The sequence below is a fragment of the Arvicanthis niloticus genome, chromosome 30, assembly GCF_011762505.2.
Source record: "Arvicanthis niloticus isolate mArvNil1 chromosome 30, mArvNil1.pat.X, whole genome shotgun sequence".
Taxonomy (NCBI): domain Eukaryota; kingdom Metazoa; phylum Chordata; class Mammalia; order Rodentia; family Muridae; genus Arvicanthis; species Arvicanthis niloticus.
The window spans coordinates 3,413,403-3,426,062 of record NC_133438.1 but is presented as its reverse complement, the minus strand read 5'-3'; the positions used below and the strand labels follow the sequence as shown (position 1 = coordinate 3,426,062).

General features: G+C 41.0%; 1 protein-coding gene and 1 pseudogene across 1 annotated transcript; one reads left to right on the top strand and one right to left on the bottom strand.

Annotated features, from left to right (window-relative positions):
* Nucleotides 1-3,872: 3,872 nt before the first annotated feature.
* LOC143440775 (cone-rod homeobox protein pseudogene) lies at nt 3,873-5,142 on the bottom strand (annotated as a pseudogene).
* A 5,031-nt stretch (nt 5,143-10,173) lies between these two features.
* Nucleotides 10,174-11,115, top strand: LOC143440572 (vomeronasal type-1 receptor 4-like). The gene has a single exon (XM_076927395.1). The coding sequence runs from the start codon at nt 10,174-10,176 to the stop codon at nt 11,113-11,115; it is 942 nt and encodes a 313-aa protein (XP_076783510.1).
* The last annotated feature ends 1,545 nt before the right edge of the window (nt 11,116-12,660 follow it).

Here is a 12,660-nt window from a genome sequence, read left to right as displayed (position 1 = left end):
ATTTTGAAGGGTGTCATTTCCCTAATTTCTATCTCAGCCTGTTTATCTTTTGAGTATAGGAAGGCTACTGATTTGTTTGAGTTGATTTTATATCCAGGCACTTTACTGAAGTTGTTTATCAGGTTTAGGAGTTCTCTGATGGAAATTTTAGGGTCACTTAAGTATACTATCATATCATCTGCAAATAGTGCAATTTTGACTTCTTCCTTTCCTATTTGTTTCCCTTTGACTTCCTTTTGTTGTCTAATCGCTCTGGCTAGGACTTCCAGTACTATATTGAATAGGTAGGGTGAGAGTGGGCACCCTTGTCTAGTCCCTGATCTTAGTGGGATTGCTTCAAGTTTCTCTCCATTTAGTTTGATGTTGGCTACTGGCTTGCTTTATATTGCTTTTACTATGTTTAGGTATGTGCCTTGAATTTCTGATCTTTTCAAGACTTTTAACATGAAGAGATGTTGAATTTTGTCAAATGCTTTCTCAGCATCTAGTGAGATGATCATGTGGTTTTTTTCTTTGAGCTTATTTATGTAGTGGATTGCATTAATAGATTTCTGAATATTGAACCATCCCTGCATTCCTGGGACAAAGCCTACTTGATCATGATGGATGATTGTTTTGATGTGTTCTTGGATTTGGTTTTTGAGAATTTTATTGAGTATTTTTGCATCAGTATTCATAAGCGAATTGTTCTGTAGTTCTCTTTCTTTGTTGGGTCTTTGTGAGGCTTAGGTATGGGCATAATTGTAGCTTCATAGAACAAATTGGGTATTTTTCCTTCTGTTTCTATTCTGTGGAATAGTTTGAAGAGAATTGGTATTAGGTCTTCCTGGAAGGTCTGATAGAATTCTGCACTAAATGGTGGGAAGGTTTTTAATGACTGTTTCTATTTCTTTAGGGGTTATGGGACTGTTTAGATGGTTTATCTGCTCCTCGTTTAAATTTGGTACCTAGTATCTGTCTAGAAAATTGTCCGTTTCATTCAAATTTTCCAATTTTGTTGAGTATAAGCCTTTGTAGTTGGATCTGACGATTTTTAAAAATTTCCTCTGTTTCTGTTGTTATGTCTCCCTTTTCAGTTCTGATTTTATTAATTTGAGTACTGTCTCTGCACCCTTTGGTTAGTCTGGCTAAGGGTTTGTCTATCTTGTTGATTTTCTCAAAGAACCAGCTCCTGGTTTTGTTGATATTTTGTATAGTTCTTTCTGTTTCAACTTGGTTGATTTCATCCCTGTGTTTGATTATTTCCTGCCGTCTACTCCTCTTGGGTATATTAGCTTCTTTTTGTTCTAACTCTTTCAGGTGTGCTGTCAAGTTGTTAATGTATGCTCTTTCCATTTACTTTTTGTGGGCACTTAGAGCTATGATTTTTCCTCTTAGTATTGCTTTCATGGAGCCCCACAAGTTTTGATATGATGTGTCCTCATTTTCATTAAATTCTAAAAAGTCTTTAATTTCTTTCTTTATTTCTTCCTTGACCAAGTTATCATTGAGTAGAGCATTGTTCAGTTTCCAAGTGTATGTGGGCTTTCCGTTGTTTTTGTCCATATCAAAGATGAGTCTTAGTACATGATAGTCTGATAGGGTACAAGGGATTATTTCAATCTTTTTGTATCTGTTGAGGCCTGTTTTGTGACCAGTCATATGGTCTATTTTGGAGAAGGTACCATAAGGTGCTGAGAAAAAGGTATATTCTTTTGTTTTAGGATGGAATGTTCTATAGATGTCAGTTAAGTCCAATTGGTTCATGACTTCTGTTAGTTTCATTGGGTCTCAGTTCAGTTTCTGTTTCCATGATCTGTCCATAGCTGAGAGTAGGGTGTTGAAATCTCCCACTATTATTGTGTGAGGTGCAATATATGCTTTAAGCTTTAGTAAAGTTTCTTTTATGTATGTGGGTGCCCTTGCATTTGGGGCATAGATGTTGAGAATTGCGAGTTTTTCTTGGTACATTTTTCCTTTGATGAATATGAAGTTTCCTTCTTTATCTTTTTTGATTACTTTTGGTTGAAAAACGATTTTATTTGATATTAGAATCGCTACTCCAGCTTGTTTCTTGGGGCCATTTGCTTGGAAGATTGTTTTCCAACCTTTTACTCTGAGGTAGTGTCTGTCTTTGTCACAGAGGTGCATTTCCTGTATGCAGCAGAATGTTGGGTCCTCTTTATGTAACCAGTCTGATAGTCTGCATCTTTTTATTGGTGAACTGAGTCCATTGATATTAAGAGATATTAAGGAAAAATGATTGTTGCTTCCTGTTATTTTTGTTATTAGAGGTGGAATTATGTTTGTGTAGCTATCTTCTTTTGAGGTTGCTGGAAGACTACTTTCTTGCTCTTTCTTGGTTGTAGTTTCCCTCCTTGTGTTGGAGTTTTTCATCCATTATTCTTTGATGTGCTGGATTTGTGGGAAGATATTGTGTAAATTTGGTTTTGTCATGGAATATCTTGGTTTCTCCATCAATAGTGATTGAGAGTTTTGCTGGGTATAGTAGTCTGGTCTGGCATTTGTGATCCCTTAAGGTCTGTATAATATCATTCCTGGATCTTCTGGCTTTTATAGTCTCTGGTGAGAAATCTGGTGTAATTCTTATAGGCCTGCCTTTATATGGTACTTTGGTACTTTACCTTTTTCCCTTACTGCTTTTAGTATCTTCTTCTTCTTCTTTTTTTTTTTTTTAGATCCAACATTTTTAATCAGTTTCACTCTGGGTAGCCAGGGAAGGGAGACCTGCAAGGCTAGTAAGTAGGAAAGGAGAGAACAAAGATGCTAACATTAAACAAGGGGAACTCCTGGCCTTGTCATTCTATGTCCATTTGCCTTATCAGCCTTGTGGTTTGGCTAGTAAGATTTGCAGGGGTCAGAGTGCAACAGAGTTTTATGTAGCCCAGGCTGGTCTCAAATTTGCATTGTAGCCTAGAATGATCTTGAAGTCATAATCCTTCTGCCTCCACGTCCCTCGTGTTGAGATCACAAGCATGTGCCACCACTCCTGGCTTATGAAATAGAATATTGTCCATGAGCTGGCAAGATGGCTCAGCAGTTAAGAGCACTGACTACTCTTCCAGAGGTCCTGAGTTCAATTCCTAGCAACCACATGGTGGCTCACGACCATCTGTAACGGGATCCAATGCCCTTTCCTGGTGTGTCTGGAGATAGCTAATGTGCACTCATATAAATAAAATAAATCTTTTTTTAAAAAAAGAATATTGAACATACTCTATGGATGTCTAAAAGACCTCTACCCAGGTTTGCCCATGAATAGGACTTCCAGCCTCTTGAGATTCAACTCCTATAGGCATCTGGAATTCCTTAATCTGACCCTAGGAACCTCTGCCTGGGGCACCTTATCTTTCAAGTCCTCCCCACTATTCACATCAAGCTTCTTTTGAATTTTTTAATACAAGCTGCAGCATCCCAGCTCAGTTTGGTGTCTCATGCCTGTAATACATACAGACACATAGATCATATATACATTTAAATCATATATACATGTTCAAATGAACAATCCCCTAAACCTACCAGGTAAACCTGATGATTATTAACTTTAACTGTATAAATTTTCTAAATGAATTTAGAGGTCTCACTTCACAGTCCAGATTTGAGGCCAGATTTGCTGGCCTCAAATTCCCAGCCATCCTCCTGCCTCAACTTCTTCCATGCTGGGATTATGAACATTGAGTCACCACACCTGGCTTAGCACACCACGAGTTCTAACCCAAACATTCTCCAAGTCACTTGCAAGACAGATTTCCTTTCTCTCCAGAGCAAGTTCTCAGCACCTTTACTGAAGACTGGGGGGAAAGCATCAGATATGCACACCATGACACAACCATGGCTGCTGCTGGGCTGTCTTGAGTGAGGAAGAAGTCTCTTTCATTGCTTGGGGTAGACTATAAATGGGCTAAGCTCTCTCATGGAGCTGAGGGAGGACTACACCTGAAGCTGGATTGTTCACAGCCTTTGGCAGGACTGCTACTTGCTGTTGCCTGCTGAGGGCTGCTCTCCTGGAATCTAAGCTGGAGGAGGCAGCTGGAGTCCACAGAGGGTGATTCCACTGGAAGTGGGAGTATAAAGCCTCTTCTACAAGATCTGAAACTTCCAGGCACTCTGATCTTTGTAGTCCAGAGGGTCCATGGGATTGTAGGTAAATTTCCAGGTGCCTGTGGGGTCCTTGAATTCCAGGCTGTCCACAGGGCTGTAGGTGCTGTAGCTCTGGCCTGACAAGGAGGTCGGAGACTGGGCCAAGGATGGCCCTACAGAGGGGCCTGAGAGGGGGCTGAGAGCCGGACCACCTAGCTGGGGCACCATGGGAGAAAGGTAGGGATCCAACCCACTGAAGTAGGAACTTGGAGATGCATAAGCTGAAGGGGAAGAACAGAAAGCAGAGGCAGGGGCATAGGTCATGGCATAAGGGGCTGGGGTGAGAGAGGACCCTGAGGCCACTAGGCCAGCTCTCTGGGCCTCAGGCAAAGGAGACTCTGAAGCTGGACTCCAAATGGATACAAGTGGCTACTGCTGTGGTAGGTGAGCCTGAGGGGCTAGGCAGAGATGGGCTGTAGGCATCTGAGATGCCCAAAGGATCTGTACAAACATCTGTAGAGGGTCTGGGAGATGTGCCTGCCTTCCTTTTCGCAGGACGAGCCTTGGCCTGTCCCCCTGAAGGCTGCTGCTGCTGTTTCTGCTGTTGTCGCTGCTGCCTGCATTTTGCCCTGTGATTCTTGAACCAGACCTGGACCCTGGATTCAGGCAGGTTTATTTTGAGAGCAACCTCCTCACGTGCATACACATCTGGGTACTGGGTCTTGGCGAACATGGCCTCCAGCTCCTCCAGCTGGCTTCTGGTGAACGTGGTCCGCTCCCGACGCTGCTTCCTAGGGGCACTTGAGTATGGGACAGCCTGGTGCATCAGGTCCACACTGGGGCCACTCAGAGCCAAGGCATTGACAGAATAGTGAGGCCCCGGGTTCATATATGCCATCATGATCTTCAGAGACTGGGGCCCAGATGAGGGCACCTTTTTCAACGGCAGATTCCCCGCGGTGATCACCTTAGTTTCACTTCTGAATTTTCAGCAGATCCTTCTTCCAATAAGATCCCTCACTGGGTCTCTCGTTCTTGCTGCCCCACGTTAAGCGCCAAAGTGTCAAGGACCAAGGACCGTTCTTGCTGCCCCACGTTAAGAGCCAAAGTGTCAAGGACCAAGGACCAATATGCCAAATGTTGGAACCAGCACTGCCAAAAGCTTAAGGGCCAAAACTGTTAGAGCCCTAAGCTTTGGGGGCTAAATTGTCCCGGCTAGTACCAGTATCTTCTCTTTCTTTTGTATATTTGATGCTTTGATTATTATGTGACGGGAGGTATTTCTCTTTTGGTCTAGTCTATTTGGGGTTCTGTAGGCTTCTTGTATATTTAAGGACATCTCTTTCTTTAGGTTAGGGAAGTTTTCATCTATAATTATGTTGAAGATATTTATTGGCCCTTTAAGTTGGGAGTCTTCACCCTCATCTATACCTATTATCCTTAGGCTTGGTCTTCTCATTGTGTCCTGGATTTCCTGGATGTTTTGTGTTAGGAGCTTTTTGCATTTCGAATTTTCTTTGATTGTTTTGTCTATGTTTTCCATGGTATCTTCTGCACATAAAATTCTCTCTTCTATCTCTTGTATTCTGTTGGTGATGCTTGTGTCTATGACTCTTGATCTTTTTCCTAGGTTTTCTATCTCCAGGGTAGTGTCCCCCTTTGAGATTTCTTTATTGTTTCTATTTCCATTTTTAGATCCTGGACAGTTTTGTGTAATTCCTTCACCCGTTTGGTTGTGTTTTCTTGCATTTCTTTAAGGGCTTCTACATGCTTACCTGTGTTCTCCTCAAATTCTTTGTGAGTGTTGTTTATGTCCTTTTTAAAGTCCTCTATCATGATCATGAGTATGATTTTAATTCTGATTCCTGCTTTTCTGGTGTGATGTGGTGTTCAGGACTTGCTATGTTGGGGGGACTGGGTTCTGGAGATGCCAAGTAACTTTAGTTTTTGTTGTTTACATTCTTGTGCTTACCTTTTGCCATTTGGTTAGCTGTAGTGCAACTCGAACTTACTGGTTCTGACTGGAGTCTGCCTTTCCAGTTATCTTGGTTGTGTCAGAGCTCCTCCGGGTCCAGATGTCTGTATGATCCTGAGCTCCAGCTGTTCTGGGTACTGTGGCTCCTCTAGGTTATCTTAGGATATGGTGTCTCCATGGTAGTAGACCAGCTATTTGTTTGCTGCTCTGGATGTAGTCGATCCTCTAGGATGCTTTAGGATATGGTGTCCCCTGCTCTGCAGTTCCGTGGTCTGTGACCACTCTAGGATGCCTGCAGCTCTTTGTTTCATGACCTCTTTAGGATGCCTCCGGATGCAGTTCCCAAAGGGGAGCAGATCAGCTGTTTGACTGCTCCAGCCACCTGGATCCAGGAAAGAGCCGGAAGGGGAGTGGTTTTTCCGCAGGGGTGGGTTCTGGATGCCAGGTGCTCTCTGGGGGCTCCCTACTGCCAGTTGTGCTTCTGGGGCCTGGGGCAGTGTGCCTGTGCTCCTACCTGCAGCTCTGCTTTCCATCACCTCTCTAGGATGCCTCTGGGTGCAGTTTTTAAAGGGGAGCAGATCAGCTGTGTGACTGCTCCAGTCACTGGGATCCGGGCGAGGGAAATTTAATAAGATTTAAATAGAACAAGTGTCAGTTAAATTTGACAAAAACAGATAGTAAAGAATCACGGTGTATTGGATTGAATGAATCAATAATATCCCCAAATGACGCAAAATGTATCAGGGTCACATTAAAGAAAAGAAATTAAGAATCACATTCCTTGTGTATTTAACCAAGAGTAAGTACAGATTTGAATTGTGCTGCATCTCTCTCACTGTGGGGATTAAGTCACTGACTCCAACTGCTCCCCAAGTGACCCAGGCAACATGTTGCAAACATCACTATACACAGATTTATCAACTCATTATTATTTCTCCCCCAAACCTTATGGTAAAATTTTGTTTACAAAGATGGCTACCAAAATACTTGCTGTTTCAGGTTTGATTACCACAAAACTTACAGACACCTGAACTACACATTTATCAGGGGCATGGAAGACTACATATTTTAGGATGATACCATAGGCGAGGTTTTGACCATAAAAGCTGATGACATCAGAAACTAAAGCAAGTATGTTTGGTTGTAACACTGTTTGCTTGAAAGTGAGTTGAACATCTGGTATCAGTCTCTGTTCCATAGAATGTAGTCTCTGTCTGGTTCTCCTAACTGGATTCTCAGCTTCTGACACCACAAGAGAACAGAGTTCCATTAATTTCCAGCTTGTCCCTCTGTGATGCTCACTATTCAATTATAAGTTTTCTTTTCTTATTAGTGGGAAGAAGTTTTGTTTTTGTTTTGTTTTTGTTTTGTTTTTTAGAGATGTCAGCTCCCTTGGTAAATTGTCATTTTCCTTTCTGTGACATGACCATGTCATCCTCTTGGGGTCTGAGCTCTGAGAACATTCAGCCTTCACTTGGGGATTGCTGCTAACTTCATAGCTATGTGAGGGTTGAAAGCCCCACTGGCCACTGAGTCCCCATCTAGTAGCCAGCATCACAACTGCATCCTACCTGCACAGGTGAGTTGCTCTCCTTCAGGTCACTCGTGTGCAGAGGGCAGGCTGTCATCTGGAAGATGTGTGAGTGCAGCTCTCTGAAATGGTTCTCCTCTTTCAGGGAAAGCCTGCACAGGTTGAATGCTCAGAGTGGGGAGGTTCATCCCAAGATGTGAATCCAACATGATTTGACAGAGGCTTTAGAGAAAATGCTACTTTGATTATTATATTACTAGTATTATTTTTTGTTGCTCTTTCCCAAGACAGTGACAGCATAATTGTTTCCAGCATTATGGGGTCCTGATGGCTAAAATTGTTTGTGATTATTTCTCAGAATAAACTTGCACTTATTTTTTCCCAGGGAACCTAAGGTTATTTTCACATGGGTGGTAAAATCTCTTCCAGAGTTTAGGGAGTTGCAAGCGTTATTTGAGATGTGTTTGATGACCGTTTCATACTTACAACTCAAATCATGATTTGTGCAGTTTCTCATGTAGATGCGAATTATTTCTTTCCATTTGCAGAAAATATCAGTGTAGAGTGTCATACTGAGAAGTTAATATCCTTCTGTGAGGCCTGTATGATTGGGACTATGAAAAGATGATCAACCAGTAACCAGATGCTTCAATATGGAAATTCCAAGTCCAATCATGTTTGACTAACTGAATAACTCCAACCTCATGTTACCCAAACATCAGAAGTCACATTCTGCTGTTTCAAGTTCCTCAGACACAGAAGCCCATGAACAAGACCAAGAACCTCAGAGCTTACTTTTTTGTTTGTTTTTATGAGATACTTTCTCTTTATGTATTCCTGGCTGTCCTGGAGATTGTTATGTAGACTAGATTAGCCTGAAACTGACAGGGATCTACCAGATGCCAGGATAAGATGAGTGTTCCAATATTCTCTGCCCAGATAATGCTTTCAAATTGATCAGTGATGTCAATTGTGCCATGTATTATGTTCTAGTCACTTTGCCATGTCTTTAGTGCCTACTTGGTAAACATTATGTCCCACAGAAAACATGCTACTATTGCTAAATATTTCTATGCTGTATCTAATTTACTTTAATTTCATTACACAAAAGGTTAAGTATCACACCAGCAATCCTCCTATAGAATAAATACATTTCTTGGATACTGTTTTAAACACATTCACAAGTACTTTGCTATTTCTCTTTATTTGTAGACATAATTATTTGTGATACAGTTATATTTTAAATACTGTTCACCAAAGTAAACATTAGAATGTGTTTGTGAAAACACTTAAAAGTAAGATAAATACATTTATTTACTTGAGACATAAGTAACTAGATTTACATGTGACTGTAACGACACAGGAGAATTCAAATGTTTTTTCTTGATATGTGATTGTCCCTATATTCCTTCCTTATTTTTAATTACTCTTTGTTCTTATTCTCAGAATTTATTATGTTTTTATTATTCTTTATTATTTATTGTCATGGTTTACCTTTGAGAAATTCTAGTAATGTGTTTTCATCATTTCCATGATTTCCCCACTTCTTCATCCACCCTTCTCTACCTGATAAACTTTGTATCTTTTTGAGATTTTTAACTCATATGACACAATTTGTATGGGCCATATGATCTTAGGTGGGTGGACATCCACTGAAGCATTGTCAATCAACGTATTAGGAGCCATATATTTAAAGGAAGCTGACTTGCCCTCTCTGGTAGCTATACAATGTCAAGAGCATCTTAGTGGTTAGTATTTTCTCTGGAGACAGAGCGTGTCCTTACTGGTAAGTGCCTGCTTTTCCTAGTTGCAGGGACATTGGAAACCAGTTAGGACACTCTTCTGAATGTGGCTTCATCATTATACCCTCTCTACAGTGCACTTGTTGATATTAAACCAGCAATTAGTTGTAAAGCATTTGAGAAATGAAAACCCTTAATGTACTGGCTGGTTTTGTGTGTCAACTACATATAAGCTAGAGTTATTACAGAGAATAGAGCCTCATTTGAGAAAATGTCTCAATGATATCCTGCTGTAAGTCACTTTCTCAATTAATGACAAGCGGGGGTGTTGTGGGTGGTGCCATTCCTAGCCTGATATTCCTGGGTTCTATAAGAAAGCAAGCTAAGCAAGCCAGGAAAAGCAATCCAGTAAGCAGCACCCCTTCATGGCCTCTGCATCAGCTCCCGCCTTCAGGTTCCTGCCCTGTGTGAGTTCCAGTCCTGACTTCCTTTGGTGATGAACAAAATTTGGAAGTGTAAATTGAATAACCCAATTTTCCCCAGTTAGCTTCTTGGTCTTAATGTTCTGTGCAGGAAAAGAACCCCTGACTAAGACTCTCACGAATGGCAATATAAAGTTCAACTCTTACTATAATGTCCAAGTTAATTACCTGTAATTAAAACAATAGGAAATCATTGAAATCTAGGAATCTCAAACTAGAAAGACATTTTAATATATGAACTTATGAACATATGGCGGTGAATTCTAGGCAGCACAGTGGTGGTCATGCTATGAAGGAGATAGTCTAATTTGCTTAACAAGTGTCCTCTGGACTTTATATGCACTGACCTAGGACAGTGATGGTATGGCTTCCAGAGACTTGGCCACAGGGATGTTCTTTCTGTTCCAGACTGCACTGGGAATTCTGGGGAATTCAACCTTGCTTTGCTGTTTTATCATTTCTAACTTCACTGGGATCAAGGCAAAGCCCACAGACCTGATTGTCAAACACCTGACCTGTTCCAGCATCATGGTTCTTCTCTTCAAAGGCATCCCTCAGACAATGACTGCATTTGGTCAGACATATTTTCTAGATGACTTTACATGTAAACTTGTGTTTTATTTTCATAGAGTTGCCAGAGGTGTATCCCTTGGCTCCACATCTCTGCTTAGTGTCTTTCAGTTCATCACTATCAGCCCTGGGAATTCCAAGTGGGCACAGCTCAAGGTCAGAATTCCCAGGATAGTTGGTCCTTCTCTGGGCCTGTGCTGGACAATCCAGCTGTTGGTATATGTCTTCATTCCTATATACACAACTGACATATGGAGTGTAAAAAATGTTACTGGTGTAAAAGAATTTGGATACTGCGCTTTTGTTAATTCCCGGAGAATCATCAGCATTCTTAATGTAATGTTTTTGACATTCAATGATGTCATGTTTTTGGGACTGATGATGTGGGCCAGTGGCTCCATGGTGTTTATTCTGATCAAACACAAGCAGAGGGTTGAACACATTCACAAATCTCTATCACCTAGGTCATCCCTTGAGACCAGAGCCACCCAAAGCATCCTCATCTTAGTGAGTACCTTTGTGGTGTTCTATGTAATCTCTATTGTCTTGACATTTTATCTGTCTGTGATAGATGTAACATTTATGTGGCTGTCAAATGCAAATTTAGCCATGAGTGCATGCTTTCCAGCATTCTGTCCCTTTCTGCTCCTAAGACACTACATCTCAGTTTTCAGGCTCTGCTGTGCCTGTTCTTACCAGACAACACACTGTGCTTGTGGAGTCAGAGAACACTAAATGCCATAATGTCTGTATCCTTCTTTCCCTTTCTTGTACTCTGTTGTTTTCTGTGAACACATGGCCAACATGAACCTTCAAAGTAGACACACAATATGTACAATGTTTCCTTCCAATACAGTTTTCAATTTAGCCTGGGAGAAGTGCAATTCATAGTATATGATGTGAGTGCTGAAACAATTGCTGTTCTTTGTATCCATGGAGAGTGTCACAGTAGTAGAATCATTGAAGCCATTGGTCTCTATTGATTATAGTTTAAAATGATCTTCTACAAGGATGGTGATTTTAATCAACAGTCTCAGTTACAGAACAAAAGTTAATCGGGTCTCTCTCTGGATCCTGCTTGTGCATCAAGATATAAACTATCAGGTTGTAGTCCAGCCCTAGGTCTGCCTGCCTTAAGCCACAGTCCCTACTGAGATGGAAATGGACTAATCCTTTGAGACTGTAAGCTAGCCCTCAAATAGCTGTATTTGTTCCAAAATTTCTGTGCAAATTGTGTTACATCACACAAAACTAACTGTAACTAAATTTGTACTTGAGAATGGAGCCTTTCTCCAGGATAAACTATGCAACATGATCAGACTGAGATAGGTCTGAACATTCTATCATTTGGACCTTTGGACCAGATATGCAGTTGACAACCAGACTCGCCAGAGCTCCTAGAGACCAAACCACCAAACAAAGTATAAACATGGAGGGACCCATGGCTCCAGTTGCATATGTAGCAGAGGATGTCCTTATCTGGCATCAATGGGAGGGGAGACCCTTGTTCCTGTGATGGCTCAGTGCCCCAGAATAGGGGAATGTTAGGGCAGAAAGGCAGGAGTCGATGTGTGGGTGGGGGAGCATTCTCATAGAATCAGGGCTGCAGGCAGAATAGGATAGTGAGTTTATTTTGGGAAAATCGGGATGGGGTGCAACATTGAAAATATAAATAAATAAAACAACAAATAAAAATTAAAACAAAATAAATAATAGCAAAATTTTTGGGTCTTCAAATAGCCACATTCATGCAACCAGGCACATGTGTAGTTTGGGATGATGAAAGTTGTTATATCACCTGTTATATAAAATAAGATTGATTGGCTTTTCACTTAAAATTGAATTAGAGGTATTTGACTATCATAACTATTTTACAGTAAGTGATGAAATTTCAGGAATAATTGAAGAAATATATTAATATGATATAGTATTTAAAAAATTTTATCTGTTGGAAAAAAAGAAATGCAGTTGAACTGTATAAGTAGACCTTACCATGCACTCATTGTAGGAACTCGGACTACAGAAATGCTGAGTGCAGCGAGGACCATGGTGGCTCAAGAGATTCCAGAAGAAATAATCCTGAAGACAACTATTATGGTATTTTGGCAAAAAATGTGGCTGCTCTTTGCCCTTGTCCTAAAACACCAGCCAGAGGCCAAACTGAAGAGTTTTGGATAAATGTAGTTGAGAGAGAAAAATTTCAGTACAGTGGTTATTAGTGATCACCTTTGTAGCAGCATATTCCCCTGCAAGTTGGGAGGAGCTGAGGTGGGAGAAGTA